At 33.8% G+C, this 23,735-nt stretch overlaps 1 protein-coding gene across 4 annotated transcripts in view; it reads right to left on the reverse strand.

Moving 5' to 3' along the window:
- Positions 1-23,735, reverse strand: part of FBXO4 (F-box protein 4) — a 277,900-nt gene that overhangs the window by 249,074 nt on the left and 5,091 nt on the right. For 3 of the 4 annotated variants that reach the window (XR_012001266.1, XM_072756988.1, XM_072756987.1), the window contains exons 4-5: positions 20,789-20,864; positions 20,502-20,677 (exon numbers count right to left, since the gene is read on the reverse strand). Coding sequence is in view for 3 of the 4 variants with exons in the window: in XM_072756988.1 (XP_072613089.1) it covers positions 20,502-20,677; positions 20,789-20,864 (252 nt within the window). In the remaining variant the exon portion in view is untranslated. Of the gene's footprint in view, positions 1-11,667; positions 15,719-16,728; positions 16,905-20,501; positions 20,678-20,788; positions 20,865-23,735 lie in introns of those variants that run through there. The other variant, XM_072756989.1, reaches the window with a different exon arrangement.

Below are 23,735 nucleotides of genomic sequence, written 5' to 3' on the forward strand. Positions count from 1 at the left end.
TATATTTTTGCATTTCTGTAAATATTCTTGAGCTTTATTCTGGAGTGCTACTAAGTTACTTAGAAACAGTGTGATCCATTTAGGTCTTGCTTATGAGTGTTCTTAGGAGAGACCAGAGCAGCATTTAGCTTGGAGTTGATTTTGCTGTTACTGAGGCAAAAAAATATCTGAGAACTCTACCTTGATTCCAGAATTATGAGGCTTCCCACATTGGCTGATGTCTTCTTTAAGTCCTGGGTATTGTTCTCTCTAATCCTTTCTGGTGGTTCTTTCTCCAGCCTCAAGTAGATTCTTCACCCTCATGCACTGATCAGTATTGAACTGAAAATATACACAGAACTCTGCAGATCTCCATATTTTTCTCCCTCTCTCTCCATAACTCACTCATCTGTGATTCTCCGGTTTTGTTGGCCTCCCCAAATTCCCTGCTTTATCTTCTCAACTCAGGGAGACCACCATGCTTTATCTGGGTTCTTTCTCTCTTATGGCCTGGGAAATCTGTAGCCAATAAGCTTGGGAAATTACAGATCTCATCTCATTTATTTATATAGTGAAGGGAATAACTCCTCTTCATTGTCTAATGTTCAAGGTCTTGAAAACTGTTCTTTCATATGTTTTATTCAGTTTTTGGTTACTTAAGGAAGTAAATCTTGTCTCCAAATTTACCCTTCATCTTGGCTAGAAACAGAAATCTTTGCATTATGCTTTTTAAAATATTCTAAATCCATGTGTTCTGTGTATTATGACTGAAATGCTTTTCCTTTGAGACCCAGTCAAGTAAAAAGCCTTTTCATTCCTATATGACATCAAGTTTAGAATACAATATGAATTGTGGAGGCAGTGAAAGTCATGACATTAAATAGGGGTGTACCTACTTCCTTCTTCATTTACCTACTTCCTTCTTCATTTTCAAATTCTTCTCTGACCTGAGTTACCTTTAGGACCAGATGTTCCTGCAAAGAACGTGATTACTTTCCACTCTGGGAGTTGCATAAAATATCTAAAAACTCATATACCAAATTTGTTTCAAATTTGCGATCTTTCATCTAGGTAAGGTATCCTTACCTACCTTTTCTAGAATTTCTCTACAACTGAAGAAATACAAACATAAGCAACACACACACACACACACACACACACACACACACCCCTACCAATTCCATACTAAGTTAGTGTTTACATTTTAGCTTTCAGCTGGAAGGGTACTTTAAAAATTTAATTAACTAAAATTAATCTCTGACGTCTCTCTTTTGGACAGCTCTCCTTCACTTCTGACAAACATATTTATCACAATCAATGATTATGAAGTGATTAAAATATAAAAAGTAACATCCCATATTTCTAAGGACAGTGAAAAAAGGCAACATGAGTAGGTTATAAATCTTTCTATTACTTGCAGTATGAAGAATAGGCCACCAGCTGGTATTTAAATAACTAAGTTGTTTTACTGAAAATTCAATAGAGGGATTGGCTAGATGTGGATGATGCATTATGATTATATGATTCAGTGTTATGTTCAGGGGTAATTGTTTTGAGGAGCATGGTTATAAAGCTTCAATGAATAAGCATCTTAATTTGAAACTGATATTACATGTTGCACACCAATGAAACAGAAGGAAAAAGGGAATATCATGACATTTATTGTAGAATATTTTTCTATTGCTTCCTTTTCTCATAATAAAAATACATTAACAGTATTCATGAAGTGTTTACTCTTCAAAATATTTTTAAATTTCCCAGTTTTGAAAAATTAATAGCACATTTTAAATATTCCTTTAAATACTTTTTTTAAAGTCAAGCAGTCTAATATTGTCTCTCTCAATGATGAGTCTAGTAAAGCAAAATCAAGTTTAAAAATGAGATTATTTGGATAAATTCAGGTAACTCTTTCCTTTGTATCATTTGAAGACAAAAAAACTTGTAGGAACTGAATAATCTTTCCTTTCTGTATTAACTGGATTGAATGCTGTAACTGAAATTCATCACATCATTCCCTTTTTTAGCCATATTTTCTCATTGACCTCTATATTTGGGAGGACAGTCTGGCCTGCTGGTAGTGTCAGATTAGGATTTAAGAGCCTTTGATTTGGAATGCTAATTTTCTAGTTCAGAGGTTTTCAACTTTCGTTCAGCTTTGACACATGAAGGAGGATGCTCCCATGCATAACATGAGACATTTTCTTCTTTTTCTTTCTCTTAAGGAAATACTAGGAGGCAAGTGAAATTAAATGACTTTATTATGGAATTGAACTCAACTGTGGCTCAACAAGTATAAAACCAGAAGTCTAAAAAGTATTTGAGGACTGAGGCTAACAATTACATTATACTTTCTCAACATGCTGTATTCCAATGACTATAGAATATATGAGTGTTAGTACTGGCCCTGTCACTTACTACTTGGGTGTCTATGGACAAATCATTTCATCTTGATGAATCTTGAATTGGGTGTATAGTTTCTCGAAAGACTTAATGAGATAATATGAGAAATGTGGTGGATACATTAGAAAAGCATGCACAAATATAGGGTATTTTTAAGGTATTCTTTTATATTAATACCTTCATTTGTGAAGTTAGCAGTAGTGATATTTATTGATATTTTGTAGTGATTTTGCTCCCATGGCCCCAAACGCATAGGTTAGTAGGGTTTTGTTTTTTGTTTTGTTTTTTGCTTATACTTTATCCTCTAATCTTAAGTTTATATTTCTTTCTATACTCAAATCTTTAGGTTTATTTCTTTGTTCTTTAATAAAAATATGAGAACACATGGAAGTGGAGGTGGTAAAGTCATGTAAGGAAATGCATCATTTACCTTCATTAATTCCCGTTTTTGGATTTCACCAATAGCTACCACCAAAGTTGCTAAGAAAATTCTTACCACACCTGTGCTTACTCTATTTTCTTAACTTTATTGCCTCACTCTATTTGAACCTCTAAGAATACTGTGCTCTGTATTGACAATTTTTAGCAACCCCAGGATTTACTTGCATCATTGCATAAAAAGGCATAACCCTGGGGATCCCTGGGTGGCGCAGCGGTTTGGCGCCTGCCTTTGGCCCAGGGCGCGATCCTGGAGACTCGGTATCGAGTCCCACATCGGGCTCCCGGTGCATGGAGCCTGCTTCTCCCTCTGCCTATGTCTCTGCCTCTCTCTCTCTCTCACTGTGTGCCTATCATAAAAAAAAAAAAAAAAAAAGGCATAACCCTGTCAGTACCACATACATGAGAACAAGCAAAGCAGAACTCTCTTAATTCATTAGCATTCACTTTGCAGCACTGAACTCCTAATTAAGATTCATAAGTATTCATATTCATTCAGGCTATTCTACATTTTATTTGCTACATTTGGTTAGAAACATTTAGACACATTAACTATTCTTCCAGTCAGAACAAATACTTCCTGTGTTTGTGGATAAGCCAATTGATAATTGTCCTTTATCAAAAGCAAAACATAAAAACATGCTTTGTTTCCATTTTCAATTTTCCTTTATTTCTTCACATAAGTCATTGTTTTTGGGCAAAGAAAAATAATTATTTTAAGAATAAACTTTTGAATTGGTATTGTTAGCTTTTTCCAATGGCCATAATGTCCTCAGAAGTTATGCTGATAAATATATTATAGAAAACAATGAACCTGAGAAGTTTGCACCTTTGATAAAAAACGTGATCAGATGAGGGAAGGGTGACTTGAAGCTCCATCACCTAAGTAATGGTTGAAGGGCTGATGGATGATTATTTCAAAGGAAAGATTTTATGGGCTGAGGAACAGCTTTTTTTAGAACATAAGAGAGGCATTTTATTTATTCTATGTTATCTCAAAAGATACAACCAGGATAGATATGTAGAAATTATAAGGAAAGAAACTGTAGATCAAAAAAGTAAGACCTAGTTTACAATTATATTTGTTCAAAAATAATATAATCTGATTGTGGAATACCACAGGATAATAGGGCCACCAAAATTAGAATCTCCATATATCTTTTTATTACTATACAGATCAGAGACAATGAATAAGACAACCAAAACTCATGCCCTTTTCATGATTAAAACTGAATAATACTTCAATTTACACGTGACTAAGAAAAACATTCTGAGGCCACAAGAACCACCTCTGGAGTACCCTCCAGAGCAGCAAGTGGGCACTTGAGGTGTGGAATACAAATATAATCACCATCCGAAAGATAGAGTCCCACTATCTCTTGATAGAGAATAAATCTGTTATCTGGATGTTCAGAGTTCTGGTTATGGGGAATTGAGAGGGTGAGCCTTGAAAATGGATGCAATAATATTGGGAGTTGAATCCCATCTCCAGAAGAGTGGAAAGACTTGGAAGGAGGAATGGCTTTGGATTCTCATGGATTTGGGGGATAAGGAGGAAGAAGGAAATAAGTAGTAGGAAGTATTATACAAAAACAAAAGAAAATAGAAACATCAAAGACGTCATTATCCTCTCTCCTCTGCGCACAAAAGAATATAGACGTTAATTAAAGAACCTGCACTTCATCATACCAACAGAAGAGGAGACTCGCGCTAAGAAATCTAAAAAGCCACCAATTGTTATTGTTGGCATAGGAAAATGTAAGATACTCCAAAATTAACAGAAAAAGGAAGACAGCATCCATACTAAAGGTATTGTAATAGAAAACCAAAAAATGAAAAGCAAAATATTTCAGATGATGAAAATTATTCCCAAAAAACAACCACAAAGCAGAGAAAATGTATAACAAAATATGCCAATCTAAATTAAATATCCTTAAGCAAATATTTGCTGACATGAAAAAACCTCAAAGAACATATTTAAAAGTCCAAAATAAAAATAACATAAGAACAAGATGGAAAATGTGAGTTGACTAAGCTCAGGAACAAAGTTGAAAATAAAGAAAAAATTGGAAAACATCCGAGGAATAACAGATTATGAGTAAAAATTAAGACAATAAGTTAATTAGAATGAAATAAAGAGAAGTAAAAAGGATCAGCAAGAAAATGATAGACAAAATGAGAAAAAATGTAAGTAAAGAAATGGTCATTAATGAAGGGATTAGCACAAAGATAACCATAAGAACAAAAACAAACACAGAACATGTAAAATACATAATATTTTATATATAACATATAATATTAAAAGTACTAAGGAACATAAAATATATATAGACAACATAGAAAAAGAAATGCAGGGACTCCTGGGTGGCTCAGTGATGGAGTGTCTGCCTTTTTGGATCAGGACGTGATCCCAGAATCCCGGGATCGAGTCCCACATCAGGCTCCCTGCTTCTCCCTCTGCCTATGTCTCTGCCTCTCTCTCTCTGTGTCTCTCATGACTAAATAAATGTTTTTTAAAAAATAAAAATAAATGCAACAAATATATAACACACAGTAAATATTACTTAAACATATATCAATAAATAAAAATGAACTTAACTCACCTATTAAATAAAAAACATTTTCAGATTGGCTCATGTAGCAAAACTCAACTATTAAATAAACAGACCAACTTAAACTGATTCAGAAAAGCTAAACAGGTAAAAGCAGGTACATTCCATGGCTTAAAAATATTAAATTAGACAAAAAGTTTACTTCATAATGCTAAAGAATCCAATTCACAGTGAAGAAGTAATGGCAATGAACACATATTCATCATACAATGCAGCAAATTTCTTAACAAAGTACAAATTACAGAAAACACAAGAAGAAACAGACAGAGCTATAGTAATAACATGGGAGTTTAATACTTCACTCTCACTCAAAAAAAAAAGAATAAAAAAAGAACAAAAACATTAAGATATATATATATATAGCCTTCATAATGTAATGAATAAGGTAGATCTTATTGACACCTATTAAAAAACATACTTTCTTTTCAAGTAAACCTGAAGCATTCAGTAAATCTGACCATCTATGAGGTCGCCAAAAACTGTTTTAAGTTTCATAGAGTAAAACTAATGCCACATTCTTGGACTATAAAATAACAATTAGAAATTAATTAAAAACAAAACAAAGATCCTCCAATGAAAGACCGTTAAAAAAAATTAACTTTTTATTAAACAATTCTTTGGAAATGAAGAAATAAAAATAAAAATTTCTCAATTTCTAAAGAATTGTGATAAAAATAAAAATTAAAGAATCTATGGAATACAACAAAAGTGATCAGAAGAAAGCATATAACCTTAAACACATATCAATAAAATGAAAGTTTAAGAATAATCAAATTCCCAACAGTTATAAAAAGTACAGTAAAGTAAACCTGAAGTATAATAAAGAAGAGTAATAACAGCAGATATTAATGAGGCATAAGAAAGGAGAACAATATGCTAAATAAAACACTAGTTCTTAAAAAGTAAGTAATAATACAAAGTACTAACCAGCTTAACTAGTCAAGAGAGAAAAAAGGAGAAAGCATACAAAGTAAGACATGATAAAGAGAAATTTATCTTGAAACAAGATTTATTTTAAAATCATAAGACAGTAAATTTATAAATATCTATGCAAATAAACTAGAAAAACCTAGATATAAATAATTTCCTAGGAAAAAATGAATCCTATATAGATAGGCAGATTAAACAGACCAATGATGAAGCTCTTCATCAAAGGTTTGAGCTTTGAAACAACTGATGAGATCCTGAGGAGCCGTTTGAGCAAGGGGGAACGCTTATGGACTGTGTGGTAATGAGAGACCCCAACACCAAGCGCTCCAGAGGCTTTGGGTTCGGCCCATTCACCACCATGGAGGAGGTGGATGCAGCCATGAACCCAAGGCCTCACAAGGTGGATGGACGAGTTGTGGAACCAAAGACGGCTGTCTCATGAGAAGATTCTCAAAGATCTGGTGCTCATTTAACTGTGAAAAAGATTTTTGTTGGTGGCATTAAAGAAGACACTGAAGAACATCATCTAAGAAATTATTTTGAACAGTATGGGAAAATTGAAGTGATTGAGATCATGACTGACCCAGGCAGTGGCAAAAAGAGAAGTTTTGCTTTTGTGACATTTGGTGACCATGACTCTGTAGACAAGATTGTCATTCAAAAATACCACACTGTGAATGGCCACAACCGTGTGGTAAGGAAAACCCTATCGAAGCAAGAGATGGCTAGTGCTTCGTCCAGCCAAAGAGGCCGAAGTGGTTCTAGAAACTTTGGTGGTGGTCGTGGAGGTGGTGTTGGTGGGAATGACAACTTTGGGCATGGAGGGGACTTCGGTGGTCAAGGTGGCTTCGGTGGCAGTAGAGGTGGTGGTGGATACAGTTGCAGTGGGGATGGCTATAACGGATTTGGTAATGATGGAAGCAACTTTGGAGGTGGTGAAAGCTATAATGATTTTGGCAATTACAACAATCAATCCTCAAATTTTGGGCCCATAAAAGGAGGAAATTTTGGAGGCAGAAGCTCTGGCCCCTATGGTGGTGGAGGCCAATACTTTGCCAAACAACGAAACCAAGGTGGCTGTGGCGGTTCCAGCAGCAGCAGCTATGGCAGTGGCAGAAGGTTTTAATTACTGCCAGGAAACAAAGCTTAGCAGGAGAGGAGAACCAGAGAAATGACAGGGAAGCTACAGGTTACAACAGACTTGTGAACTCAGCCAAGCACAGTGGTGGCAGGGCCTACCTAGTTGCTGCAAAGAAGACATATTTTACACAACACTCATATGTATGGGCCAAACACTTGAGGACTGTATTTGTGACTAATTGTACAACAGGTTATTTTAGTTTCTGTTCTGTAGAAAGTGTAAAGCATTCCAACAAAGGGTTTTAATGTAGATTTTTTTTTTGGCACCCATGCTGTTGATTGCTAAATTTAATAGTCTTATCATGAGGCTGAATAAATGTGTCTTTAAAAAAAAAAATGTGAAGGGGAAAAAAATCCAACAGAAAATGGGCAAAAGGTATGATCACAAAGTTCACAGAAAAAAAATACTTATATGGTCTTGAATATAATAATATTCATAATAACCTAGAAAACTCAAGCTGAAGTAATACTGGTTTACACAGTTACAATGAATCAAACAATTTATTGCTAGGTACCATACTTTCTATTTCATTTAGCAAATTATTCTCCTGGATTTTTTTTTTACTTAACAATAGACTGTCTTCACATGAAAGAAGAAAGCACACATGATCCAGAACTGGCTACTGAAACTAAGCAATATATAGTGTAAACTATTCAAGAAAAAATCCAAGTATCTACATAGATGTTTAAAATAAATTTTATTGCCATCCACCCCCATGCTTCCATCACCCTGTCCTTCACCAGTAATTTACTTTGTGTCAATTCTGAATGTTTCATATATATGGACTCATATAATATGTGGTCCTTTGTGAGTGGCTTCTTTCACTGAATGTTTTCATCCATATTATAGTATGTGTCAGCATTTCTTATTGCTGAATAATATTTCACTGTATGGATATACAGAATTTTATTTATCCATCAGTTGATAGACCTTTGGATCATTTTCTCTTTTTGGCTACTATGAATATGTTGCTCTGAACGTATACATACAAGTTTCTGTATGCACATTTAAATTTCTCTTAGGTATATACCTAGGACGGGAATTACTGGGTCACACGGTAAGACTATTTTTAACATTTTGAGAAACTGCCAAATCACTTTCCAAAATAATTACATTCTGACCATTCTATTTTTAAACATCCTCCTTAAAACTTATTCTCTTTTTTATTGTAGTCATCCAAGTAGGTGTGAAATCATATCTCATTGTGATTTTGATTTGTACTTCTTTGATGGTTAATGATGTTGAGTATTTTTTCACACACTTATTGGTCATTTGTGTATTGTTTTTAGAGAAACATCTTTAGATTCTTTGCTGATTTTTTATTACCTGAAGTATAATTGACATATTAGTTTCAGATGTACAACATAGTGATTCAACAATTACATACATTACAGAATGCTAAGAAAAGTGTAGTTACCATGTGTCCCCATACAAAGTCATTACAATATTATTGACTATATCCCTATGCTGTACTGTTCACCCCCATGACTTACATAACTTGGAATCTTATACCTCTTAAACCCGTTTGCCTATTTTGCTTATTCTCTATCCCTCGCCCCTTTGGCAACAGTTTGTTCTCTATATTTATGCATGTTCCTCTTTCTTGTTATTGTTTGTTTATTGGCTTTTGTTTAGATTCCACATTTAAGTAAAATCATATGGCATACATCTTTCTCTAACTCATTTCACTTAGCATAATACCCTCTAAGTCCATCCATGTTGCTGTGAATGACAAGATTTCATTCCTTCTCATTGCTAATATTTCATTGTGTATATATACTACATCTTCATTATACATTCGTCTATTTATGAACAATCCCTTGTTGACTTTTATTCATCTTCCATTATTGATGTGTAATAGTTCTCTATATATTCTAAATATAACTCCCTCATCACATATGCCATTTGTAAAAAAATTTCTTCCATTCTGTGGATTATCCTAATATTTTAAAATCATATTTTATTGAGTTTCAATTCCTTTAAAGCCATTTTCTCTAATTTTGTTCTACAAAATCTAATCTGTATCTATCCTTAAGTATATTCTGTGAAAAAAACAAAATAAAAATGCTTCACAGTAAATGATCTTTGATTCACATTAAAGTTCTGAGAAGTCCTGTGTAACATGCTTAACTTTATTTAATCCACTACACACTTTGGGAAATATTACTGAAAATCCAATCTGATCAAAATTATAAAAGTTAAGTTGAAATATCTCTTTTTCTTAGTAACAAATTCTTTCTGTATGTAGCAATAGTACCACCTTCTGGAAATCTAGAGATAGCACTGTCATATTTTTCAGAATTTAAGAACAGTCTTCTGTTAGTTATAGTATCAATTTGACAAACAAGCTAAGACTTTGTACTTTACCTGGTAGAAAACAGAAAATGATCATCAATGTATTCTGGTGTAAAACTGATAGTGCTATTCATGGTAAAAAAAAAAAAAGTTAAATATTACTTTGCCAAATTTTTAACTAAAATTTCTATATTTCTGTAGAAAAAAAAAATCAGAGCTCTATTATCCCCCAGAATTATTTCACTAGATCTATCTACTGACAGGTTTTTATATGCTTTCTTAAGTAAATGGAGCTTTTTACATTAGGTTTTTCATATGAGATTAAAAAATAAAAACTCATTTTGATAATAGTGTTGTTCTGTACATCAAAATTTATTAAACAATTTTAGAGCACTTTTTTGTACAACACACTGTCCTTAGTGTTTTAAAATATTAACTTATTTAAGCATTTTAAGAACTCTATAAGGTATTTTTTATCTTCATTTTACAATTAGAGAAACTCAGTCACACAGAAGATAAGAAACTTGGCTAAGACCACACAGTAATGAAGTTAAGATGTGAACTCAGACCAATTTGGTTTTAGGATCCTTAATAACCTAGTTATGCTGTTTCTAACATTCTTTTTTTTTTCTAAGATTTTATTTATTTATTCATGATAAAGTGTAAAGACAGGCAGAGACACAGACAGAGGGAGAAGCAGGCTCCATGCAGGGAGCCAGACACAGGACTCCATCCAGGTCTCCAGGATCCCACCCCAGACTGAACGCGGCGCTAAACCGCTGAGCCACTGGGGCTGCCCTGCTTCTAACATGCTTATAAAATGTGTAGGAAGAATAAACAACTGGAAAATTTTAAATATTGGATATTTAATTTGCTGAGGCTGTAGCAAGGGTCAGACCTCAAATGTGATGAAAAGTTGCTTAGGACTTCTTCCAAGGGTCAAAGAATATGAAGGCAAACATAATTCAATTGGGAAGGGAAAAAAAAAAAAACAGTAAAAAGTCATCTCACTGTATAGTAAAAATGAAATAATATTGAATATCAAGGAGAAAATGAAACATGAGAACTTTTCACAGTGTACAGTAATGATCAATATAGTTCAGCTACTGTGTGTAGACCTAATGCTAGAAATTTTTTGACAAATGAACACTGATCCGGGAAATAATAAGGTGTTTAAAAAGACAGTGTAAAAACCGCTAAGAATTTTTGCTTTCTTTCAGATAGAATTTAGGTCACAAGAGATTGTTACTGTAACAAGAAAACAGAAAAAAAAAAAAAGAAAATTATACTTTGGGCCATCAAGAGCAGTAGGTAAAAACATCTAAATAAATTCCAAGAATAAACAGGGTCTTCTTGGTGATCAAAGAGCTTTTGCTTTTATGAGACCAACTGCTTAATTTGGTATCTGTGGTTGGGATATCACTCCAACATAGGAAGAGAGATTTTGCTGGCATAAGAAAAAGACCACTGAAGCTTTTAATGAAAATATGATTGATATACTAGATTGCAAATGGAAGAACTCCAAATGTGAAAATAAGTTGTTGATCCCCCAACAGGAATTCTGGCAAAAGACAGAGAGCAGATCTAAAAAACAGAAAAAGTATCATTTTGGTTGAGGGCAACCATAGCCACTAAAGAGGAAAAAATGAGTCTCAGAAAGAAAAAGCCAGGAAGGGAATCACTAAATTCTCGGTCTATATCTTTGGCTAATTTTGTGTGAGAAACCAACTCAAGTTGTTCACTTAAATAAAAAAGATAAATTGCATGTAGAACTGTTACTCAAGGAACAGAGTTTGCAATGTATATCTAACCATGTTACTTGTTTAAACAAAAGAAACACCACTCTTTGGAGAAAAATAGCAGAAGCCAGAGTCTCCACAACTTAACATTTATATTTTTCAGAACAATACAAAACTCTGCAAGATACAAAAATGTAAATGACACTCATTACTTTAATAAAAGAAAACCAATGGAAACTAATGCTTCCAGATTTGGAATTTTCAGACAAGGATTTTAAAACAGCTATTACATTCTCAGTGATGTACAGGAATGTATACCCTCAATGGGGGGGGGGGGGGGGGGGGGGAATGGAAATCTGAGATACAAAATAGAATTAAAAAAAAAGAACCAAAGGAAATTATAGAACCAATACATTATAAAAATTCACAAGACTGATTAACAAAATATAGAGTATGAAAATCTTAGGGTTAATCAAATAAAATTATGCAAACTGAAAACAGAAAGAAAAAAACTTTGAAAAAAATTAGCAATGCCTCAGAGAAGGTTAAATAATAACAAATGGTGTTACATGTGTTGTTACACAACACAGACCCAAAGAGGAAGAAAGAAAAGAATAGAGAAGAAAAATATATTTGAAGAAATAATGAGCCAAAATTTCACAAACTTGGTAAATGACATGAATTTCAATATTCAATATGCTAGTAACTCCCAACCTAGATAATTATAAACAGGGTCTTCCTAGGCACTCTGTAGTTAAACTGTTGAAGATCAAGATAAAAAGTAAACGTGAAAGCAGAAAAAAAAAAAGGCAAATTATACACAAAAGAATAGAGATGTAATTAGTAATTTCTTACCAGAAACTATAGAAGCTAGAGGAAAACAAAGGAACACTTGAAAGGGCTGAAAGAATAAAATTGCCAACCCAGCAAAAACTATAACACTGTCTTCCTGAGATTTATAACATACAGGGATATACTATATTTAATAGCTATAGCAAAAAAAAATGGTATGAATAATAAAAACCCACAGTTACAACATTTGTAAATATTACAAAACTGGTACAGTGTTAACTATAAGAAAACTTTCAAAAGCTAAGGAAATATACTGCAATCACTAGAGAAACCTCTAAAAAATGCAGACATGCTAAAAAACTAACAGAAAAACTTAAATCAATTTCTTAAAAATATGGAATATCCAAAATAGAAAGAATAGAGAAACAACAATAGTGAAGAGGGGATAAACAAATAATAAAATGGTAGATCTGAAGCCAATCATATCAATAATCACATTAAATGTAAATGATCTATACATTCTAAAATTGCAGGTATTGCCAGAATGGAAAAAGAAAAAGCAAAATTTGCCATATCCTATCTACAAGAAATACACTTAAAACATAAAGACAGATTTAGGTTGAATGGATATATCATGAGATCAGTATTTTTTTAATGTTGAAGAGGTTATATTAATACTAGAGAATGTATTTCACAATGAATATTATCAGTAAAAAGGACATCATTAATAATGATAAAAGGGTTGATTCATTAGAAAAATAAGTCATATACATATGTGCACCTAAAAATGTCATCAAAACACACTAAACAAAAATTAATAGTTCAAAGGAAAAATAGATAATTCCCTAATCATAGTTAAAGATTCTAAAGTCTTTTGGTAACTGATAAAAACAACTATATAAAAATCAATATGGGGTGCCTGGCTGGCTCATTCAGAATGACTCTTGATCTTGGATTTGTGGGTTCAATCCCCACATTGGGCATAGAGATTACTTAAAAACAAAATCTTTTTAAAAATCAATATAACCAATATAGAACATCTAAACATTATCAATCACTTTAACTTGATAAGTAGCTATAAAACATTCCACTGAACAACTACAGAATATAAACTCTTCAAGTGCATGTGGCATATTCACCAGAATAAACCATAAGCTGGGCCATAAAGCAAGGTTCAACAAATTTAAAAAGACTAAAATTTTAGAGTATTCTCTGATAAAAAGAGACATTGAATTGGGTATCAATAACAATAAAATATATAGATAACAGATTAAACAACACTAAAACAATGACACTAAATAATCCATGGATTAAAAAGTGAAGGTATTAGAAAATATTTTAACTGCATAATAATAAATATACAATATTCCAAAATGTGTCCATGAAGCTAAAGAGAGTTTAGGGGAAACCCATAGCTTTAAATGCTTATTTATAAAAATATAGGGGTTCTTGGGTGAGTCAGTTAACCATCTGACTCTTGATCTCAGCTCACGTCTTGATTTTAGAGTTGTGGGTTCAAGCTTTATGTTGGGCTCCATACTAGGCAATTTAAAAAATTAATTAATTAATTTTAAAAAGAACAGAATTAATGATCTAAATATCTACCTTAAAGAACTAGAAAAAAGGGCAGCCCGGGTGGCTCAGCCGTTTAGCGCTGCATTCAGCCCAGGGCGTGATCCTGGAGACCCGGGCCATGTCGGGCTCCCTGCATGGAGCCTGCTTCTCCCTCTGCCTGTGCCTCTGCCTTTATCTCTCTCTCTCTCTCTCTCTCTATGTGTGTCTCTCATGAATAAATAAATAAAATATTTAAAAAAAAAGAACTAGAAAAAAATGAAATAAAAAAGATTTTAAAGCAGAAAAACACATTAGAGCATAAGTCAATGAAAGATAGAAAAATCAGTAAAACCAAAATGTGGGTTTTTTTAGAATAATAATAAAATCAGTAAAACTTTAGCTAGACTGTCAAGAAGAAAAACGATATAACATCAATATCAGGAATGAATTAGGTGATGTACTACAAATATAACAAGGAAAATAGGGAGATCTAATTTTGGCATAATAGCATGAGGGTTCTGTGGAATAGCTCCCTAGAAAAACTGGAGGAAATTATTTTTAAAAAAAAACAACCATTTAAAGTCTTTATATATGGTCCCAAAGCCTACAGAAAATAAAGAAATATTTTCCAAGAAAAAAAAAATCTACTAAAACTCAGTAAGAACAGCAAGTGTCTGGGATTTGAGCTAAAACTTATTCCAACTCCCTCCCTCCTCCAACTCAGCAAGATGGAAACTCCAATCTAGACTGGGGCAGCCAAGGAAGCAGAACCACATTACCTCTCTAAGTTAGAGAAATATCTTCACAGGAGTAGGATGTCAGCATTTCCCATCCTGCCTCAACTACATGCTGCTGAAGCCAACTCCTGAAGGAGTGTACCCATACGTAGGAGCTCCCTTTTTTGGAGCAGCACTCTCTTGTGGGTTGTAGGCTATATCTTGGGACAGCATCATAATAACAGTTTTGTTTTTTTTAAACCCTAACCCTAACCCAAATACTGTGCTCATTTTATTATAATGTTAAAATTCCTCAGTTCCAATGAGATAAGAAAGCTGTAACATTTCCTCTGCAATTTGTAAGAAGGTCTTATGATCATGTCTTATGGGATATTTTCTCTATGAGTATGGAATAGAATTTGGCCTTAGAATCTTATGAACTTTCAAAGTTATGTGAAATAGCAAGTACTTCCAGGAAAGTTTTCACTGAATCAGTACTAAATATGATATAAAATTAATTTGTTTCAGAAAAAAAAAAACCCAGAAGGTATACGGCCATAATAATAAGTGCAATTCTAATGAATATCCCAGTCTTTAAACAGTATATTTATTAAAAATTAAAATTTCTTTTTGATAACCAGTTAAGGATTCTTGAAAAGAACCTATAGAAAGCTTAGCAAATTTGCTATTCTCCACCAGGGCAACCTCTGAACTGAAATTAGAAATCACAAGGAATGACAGAAGTACAAATTTGTTTTTTCCAGAATTTAATATTTTAAAAAAAGAAAGTATAAAAGTTATCAAAAAGTCTTAAAAGGCTCATTTGGGGGCTAAATGCTGAAACATTTTTCTTGTAATTGATTTAAGGTAAAAAGTAAAAATTATATAAAAAACACAGCAGCTACAGCTGTCCCAATATAAAGCCCACCTGCAAAAAGGCAGGACAAAATTAGCTGACTCAGCAAAATATTCACATCATGACCTTAGTAACAAGTTTCAAGGGGTTTCAATTTCCAAGGTCTAAAAGGAGGATCATCTTGTATGCTTAGATTCTACTTCTTCAAGAATCCACTGAATGCCATTCAAAAAACCAGTTAGAGTTTCAGCCTCTGTATCCTGGACCTATGAGCAGATAAGAGAGATCACTGTAAGAAACTGACTCCAAAATCTTATGAATAAAAGAAACATTTTTCTAGATACTAAAAAAAAAAAAAAAAATAGGATTTAAAAAATCCCAGTAAACTTTAGGTGACTCATTCAAATTTGTCTTCTAGAGAACTTAGATAAAAAATATGATCTGTTTATAATTATTACCAAACTGAGGCTTATTATTTATCTTGGAACTCAGCTTTGGGAATGGGAAGAACCATTTCTATGACTTGTTTGTATTAGAAAAAAAAAATTCCTCCAAAGGATCCACTTTGAAAACTAAAACATTTTTTAATGATTCCAGCTAGTCAGCTGGTAAAAGTGGTATCAAACTGCAAAAATGTATTAAGACTGCCATTCTTCCTAATGGTAATGCCACTCTTCCTAATGGTACCACTCAGAAAGGTACACCTTTATGAGTAGCTTTCAAACTGTGTTCCAAAAGAGTCTTTAGAAGACTCCACAGAAGGTATGCAAGGAGGAAGGAAGAAAATCCTCTTATTAAGCATAAGCACTTCCAATTTTAATTTTTCTTTATTTTACATAGGAGCTTTCATGTAAGGCTTCATTTGAAGAAAGGATTCCATGATTAAAATAAAATTTGGAAAGCAAGGAACAGTAAGATGAAATCTGTATTTCTGATGACCCTTAAAGCATAATACTTAAATGTTGGAAAAAAAACAAAAAACAAAAAACATGATACTGGCATCTAAAACAAAACAAAACAAAACAAAACAAAAAACAAAAACAACACCAATCTCCAGTTGTTATTTCACTGTGTCTCTGATAGGAGAGGCAAGGAGAGACCAAACGATCAGGTAAAACTTACTGATACCAATCAAATATCTCCCACTGATCAAGCTATTAAAACTAACTTTAGAATGCTATTTCATTAAAGAGAATGAGTAGGAAAGAATAAAATCAAATAGAGAACAGTGAAAATTAAAATAAGATTTTTCTCACCAGAGAAGATAGGACCTTACCATCCATGGGTGGTTTAGATGATTTAGACGCAGCTCATGAGCCAAATAAAAACAGGGCATTCTTTTTACATTTGCTTGAGAAATGCAAGATAAAACCAGCATAGGTCTTCCTGAAGATCCAAAAGCTGGATCTGTCATTGCCATAATACGAGAAAATTCATCTTGCCATTCATGTCCTAGAGAATGTAGTCAAAACCCTTAATTTGCATTTTATAAGGATTTTTAAAATAATAAAACAAACTTCAAAACAAGGAAACAAAAAAATTACCAGGATCCAAACATAACAAACTGCCTCTATCGCTGTTCATTTACTGATTTGTCATAAAATTACTATTAGATAGCATTCAAGGATAGGAATTTCAATGAAATTAGAGGGGAAAAAAGGTCACAATACCATTCAGATGTCTCCAGAGTTTAAATGCAAAAATACGTTGATATAGGTATTTTCCTCTCACAAATTTTGTAGCTAACACTACCCTTTCTTTCAAAGACCTTAGTTTAAACAATTTAAAAATATACTTGGGTCTTGCTCTTTTATTTAAACCAACAATCTCTGCCTTTCATTAGACTGTGTAAATTGCTGACATTGTGAGGTAGTCAAAATCCCAAAAGGACACCCAATGATTCACACCCTTGTATAATCTCTTCCCTTTTGAGTGTGGAAGAAACTTAGAATCAGTGATTGGGTATCACTGCCATAAGTAGGCTACATTATAATACACAACTGACCTCAAGAATGAGCCATTATACTAAGTGAGGCTGACCTAATCAGGTAGGCCCTTAAAAGAGTTGAGGTTTTCTTAGAAAGATTATCCATTGCTGGATTTGAAGACAAGAGGAAGTCACAAGTCAAGAAATGAAGATACCTTCTAAAAGATGACATAAGCTCTCAGCTGACAGTTGGCAAGGAAACAAAAACCTCCGTCCTACAATAGTAAGGAACTGAATTCAGCCAATAACTTCAGTGAGTTAGCAGATTTTTCCCCAGAGGCACCAGAAAGTACTGCATCAAACCATCCAACTCTGATTTCAGCCTGTGAGACCCTAAGCTGGAAACTCAGCCATGCTGTGCTGACTTCTGACACAGAGAATTATGAGCTAATAAATAGGTGTATTTTAAGTCACTAGGTTGGAGGAAATTTGTTATATGTGAAAAGAAAATGAATCAATATTTAATGTCATTATCAACAAGGTGTACTTATTATTATTTTTAAAAATTTTATTTTATTCAGGAAAGATAGAGAGAGAGGCAGAGACATAGGCAGAGGAAGAAGCAGGCTCCCTGTGGGGAGCCCGATGTGGGACTTGATCCCTGACCCTGGGATCACGCCCTGAGCCAAAGGCAGAGGCTCAACTGCTGGGCCACTCAGGCATCCCAAAGGTGCATAGAAACCTAATCATACACTTTTTAGATTTTGACTTGTCCTATCTGTTCTTTGTTCTTTATCCCCCCCCCCTTCTTTGGACTAAGTTTGTAATTATTCCATTTTACCTTCACTCCTGGCTTATTAATTATACCTCTCTCACTTTTTAAGTGGCTACTCAAGGATTTACCACGCACGTTTTTGTAAGTTTACCTTTGGATAGTATTATGCAACTTCACACATAGGAAAACCTTATACCAACGTATTCCCATTTGATCCCTTCCGTTTGCTTATATTGTTATTATGTATCTTACTTAAAAGAATCATATACCCACAATACATTATTACAATTTTTTCCTGTACATAATTATAAAAAAATAAAAATTAGGGAAAAAAATCTTATATATTGCTACCTTGTTTCCATCCTAGGGTTCTTCATTTTCTTTTATTTATTTATTTGCTTTTTTTTAGATTTTCATTTTCATTTAAGATCCAATTTTCCATCTGGTATATTCTTCTGGTTGAAGATCTTTCTCTAATATCTCTTGTAATGCAAATCAGCTGATAATGAACTTTCTCAGGTTTTGCCCAAAAGTTTTGATTTTGCTTTCATTTTTGAAAGATATCTTTGGATATAAGGTTTTCTCCACTTTGCAATACCATAAAGATTTCCCTTCACTGCCTTCAGCAATTCTTTCAGGAAATCTTTGTCCTTATCTTTGGCCCTCTATATGTATGCTTTCTTTTGCTTTGGCTGTCTTCAAGATAATCTCCTTATCTTTGGCTTTCATCAGTTTGGCCATAATGTATCTAGATGTATTTTTTTATTTATGTATTACTATTATTTTAAATTTATTTGGAGTTCTCTGAGCATCTTGGATCTGTGATCTGTTGTCTTTCAGTAATTTTGAAATAATTTTGGCCATTATCTGTTCAAAGTTTTATTTTTCCTTATTCTCTTTCTTCATGTTTTGGGACTCCAATTACACATGAGTTATACCAGGTATTGGCATACTACATTCTATGGATCTATTTTTATAAATATTTTTTTAAAACAGCCATGCCCATTCGTTTATAAATCATCCATGGCTACTTTTGCACTCTAACAGCAGAGTTGAGTGTGAGAGATCATATGGCTTATATGCTGAAAATATTTACTATTTTCTGGCCCCTTGAGAAAAAGTCCACTGACCCTAGAGCTGTTTCCCTTGATGGGTTCCTCCAGCTTGGTTTTTCCTATTTTACTTTGGATAATTCCAATTTATCTTCAGTTTTACCAAAGGTTTCTTTTGCTGATAAATCTATTAAGGAAACTGTTCACCTGCTATATTTTCATGTTTAGCATTCCCATTTTATTCTTTCTTCTTTCTCTCTGCTGAAATCCCTATCTATTCATGCATATTTTCCATTTTTTTTCACTAGATCCTTTTACATATTAATCATAGTTATTTCAATATCCATTTCTGAGAGTGCCAACATCTGGTTTTATCTTTAGGTATGGTTCCATTGATTGCTCCATTGATTGCTTCATCTCTTGATAATGGGTCATTTCATTTTGATTTTTTTGTGTCTTTTATAATGTTTAATTTAATGCTAAATGTTTTTTTGTGGAAGAACAGTAAAGAAAAGATTGAGGCAAAGAAAATATATTCCCAGAAATGGGTATGCTTCTTCTTCGGCTAGAACACTAATGCAGTGGATTGATTCCAACTAGTCAGTAGTTGAGCTGAACTTAACTTTTTAGCTCTGGTTAACTTCAGTGCACCATAAGCTTTAAATTCTTTCAGTAATGCTGTTACCTTGTTCTGAGTGAGAACAATATATTATATATTCATGCATTAACTTATTCACAAAAGACTGTGGAAAAAAATTACAATACTGGTTTGTGCCCCAATAATATTCTGATTTGATGCCTAAATAGCATTGTGGAGGGCAATTATTCAGTATATGTGGAAAGTATTCTTAACTAATCCCACACATCTCTCTACTATCTTAAAGGTAAAATTTTCCAGTTATCAGTATAAATTATTTGAATAGAGCTAGCAGCAGACAAAACATCAATAACAAGTGCAGAAGCATACAACAAGAAATAGTATGTTGTTCTAGTATCAAACTTTAATATGCATCAGAATTCTGTGGGTGCTTATTAAAAAAATGCCCAAGAAATAATCCAAATCTATGAATTATAATCCACTAGAGTAGGAATCAGGCAGCTATTTTTAACAAGCTCTTCAGATGATTCTAATGCACATCAAGGTTTGAGAACCCACTACTAACATTAATGGTCACAGAATCACATTTATTAAATTAACCACCATGTTCTTAAGAAGTCACAGTAAATCCCAAAAATCAATTGTATTTGCTTTGCAAAAAAAGGTTCTCTTAAAAAGAAAATATGATAATGCTTACTTTTATGAGCTTCAGCATTTGCAACATAGATGAATCCATCAACAACTTCACACACCTTCTGAATTTGTGGAATTACACTATATCGGCTTCCTTGTTGATCATCTCCTTCATTCTGTAGACTGAACATCTTGTTAACTGCACTTGTATGCTCTTCTCTTGCTCTATCTCTTTCCTTTCTATAAGAAAAATGTAAATATAAAACATAAACAAATACTAAGCAGGCTCCAGCCCCCCTAAAGTATTCAAGTCCTGATGCCTCAGGTAGGCCACCAAGTAGGCAGCCTTACCTGGTAGTTGAATATAATATCAAGATGTTGAATTTATGTTGGTTGCTCAACTGAAAACTGACTCCTGATCCAATACCTAAAGGAAAAAATTACAGTTATCAAAGCAAGTCATTAAGAAATTCAAAAAAAGATCACATTGAAAAAATTACTCAGTGCAAGCAAAAAGAGCAACCAAAAAGTCCATGACAGGTTATACATAGCTTTGGAATAAAGGGAAATGTTTGTATTAAGGTATAGGTGCTGTATGCAGTTTTCATTTACATTATAATAAAAATATGGATAAAGAACAGAGAACTGATAGGCTTATAGCATTCCTTTCTGTATCATATTAGTAGCAGAGGCATCATTAACAGCTAGTAATCTAGTAATATGTATCTTCTAGACTAAGACTCATTTCCCAACTTTTTTGTTTCTTGTTTGTCATACACTCCATATATATTCAGTGAAATGGCTTTTTTGCCCTCTGAAAATGTTTTTAAAATGATGGGGAGTCACCAATGGCACTGTAGAAAATTGAAGAAATATGCAGATACTGAAATGTGAAATTAAACTTGGGCTATACTCTTGAATTTGCCACACTGTCATTTTTTGTGAGCCTTAGTTTTGACATCAAAATACAGCAATAATACAGAGTGCCTGGTGGCTCATTCAGCTAAGTGTCCAACTCTTGATTTCGGCTCAGGTCCTGATCTCAGGGTTGTGAGATAGAGCCTCACATCAGGCTCTGCACTCAGTGGGGAGATCGCTAGAGAATTCTAATTCTCTTCCCCGCTCCTCTTCCTTTGCCCCTCCCACTGCATTCTCTAATAATAAATAAATTTTTAAAAAATATATAAAATAATACATACTTCCTAGAGATACTATAACATTAAATGAGATTATACATGTAAAACTCCTAATAGAGTGACTGGTAAATAACACATACTAAGTATTAGCTTCTTACTGAAGCTGATTATTTAACCTAATTATTCAACACTCTTATTTGTCCTTTCTTAATCTCTTCCCTTCTTTGGCTGTATTAACACTCAGGGGCTAACACTCTTACCTCATGAAAAGATCCTTCTTTCTTCCATGGCTCTATTTTTTTTTTTTTTCATATAAATGCCCTTTTAGATCTGCCTACTTCTCTCCATCCTCAATCCCTCTTTTAGTCTAAAATCATAACCTCACCTGGACTTTCGCAATCACTCTAACCAGTCTCCTACATCCATTTTTTACCCTACTGTCCACTCTTCTTCTGGCTTAAAAATGCCTACCTAATTATTTTTCTTTCCTTCAAAGCCATTGCTCTTCAAAAACTTAACATAATCTTATTCCACTTTTTATACCCTTACTACCTGCATCATAACCAATCTAGTTATTTAAATAAACCTGTCATACCATCTTATGTCACCATTCCAGGCAACATATATGCAGAAATCTTGGTAGGTGGAACTGCAAGCATGACCCTGATCTCCTGGCCACCAGGTCTGGTGCACAAACTCCTCAAACAGATCATAGAGACAAATTCAACTATATCTCTTTGTTTTCATCAGTTTAACTTCCAGAGATTATCCTCTCAACACATCTAACCTCCAATCAATATGATCTTCACACTGTTCTGTACCACCTTGCCAGCCCCCATCCCCTCATTCTTCCCTGATCTTGCAGGGTTTGAGGCATAATTAAAATTACATTTATAAACAATCACTTCTGTTGTCTGTAGAATAAAATTTGCATTTCATGATCAGCAAATTTTCCCATATCCCAAACCTCTCTTCTTTAGGTGTTCTACTTCATGGCCTTACCTGAACTGGCCTACCCTTAGGTGCTGCTTCTCTTGCAGTACTCTCAAGTAACAAAACTGCTTATTCTTCCACATTTTAGGATGAAAATGTAGGGTCGATGCTCTCTTTACTCCTCAGAGCTATGTCCTGTTACTCACCAGCCCTCCCAAAACTTCATCTCTTTGAGATACACCACTCAGCTGCAGTACCATCTCCCCTTCTTCAACCTCATTATTTATGAGTCTCCTTTCAATAACCCCTTCCTTCAAACATTCACTGAAGATTTCAGCACCTGGTTCACAGTATTTCTTTTCATCCTCAGAAACTCCAAGTCCACGTGGACACCATGATTCCCAAATCTTGATTTCTAACCCAGATCTTGCTCTTGAGATCTGGATGCATAGAGTAATCCACAAAGTCATTTGCTCTTTTATTTACCATATCTATAGAGTGCCTACTATATGCCTGACACCAAACACACAGCTAAGAATAAAGCTGGTAAGACTCTTGTGCTAATGGAGTTTCCATTCAAGTGGACTGCTTATAGCAGACATCTCTACTTACATCTCCCAGTTATCAAAGTCAGCATATTCCAAAGAGTAGCTGTCATTCTCCCTATAAAGATCCCTCAAAAAGTTTCTCTTCCTCCTTATCCTAGTGAATGGCACTATCATCTAATAGGAAAACCACATCAGAAATACTGCTAATACATATTTAGGCCAACACTGCATGCTTCATATTTTTTCATGATATTATAGTGAAATAGCCTCTTGTAATAAATTTTCCACTCAGGAGCCAGATCTTCCTCAAATGAAATCTTGATCATCTTACATCTCTTTAAAATCTTTCAACAGCTTCCAAATGCTTAAGCATGGCATATATATGTCTTTTCACCTAGCCCCACTCTAGACACATAGAACTACTTCAAATGTGTCATATGTATCCACATCTTTGTGCTTTTAGAAATGTAGCTCTCACTGCTCACAATACTTCCCCCCTCCCCCTTTTAGTGGCCTACTTTAACTCATCCTAATGACTCAAATAGGGCATCATGTTCAACGTAGAGCCTTCTTTGACCCTTTCTACCCAGGAGCTAATTATACCATATCTAATTACCTATATATTTTCTCTTTGTCCTTATCTAGACCAAGTATCTTCAGGGCAGACAAAATTTTTTATAT

Source organism: Vulpes vulpes, chromosome 4 (assembly GCF_048418805.1).
Source record: "Vulpes vulpes isolate BD-2025 chromosome 4, VulVul3, whole genome shotgun sequence".
NCBI classification, from domain to species: domain Eukaryota; kingdom Metazoa; phylum Chordata; class Mammalia; order Carnivora; family Canidae; genus Vulpes; species Vulpes vulpes.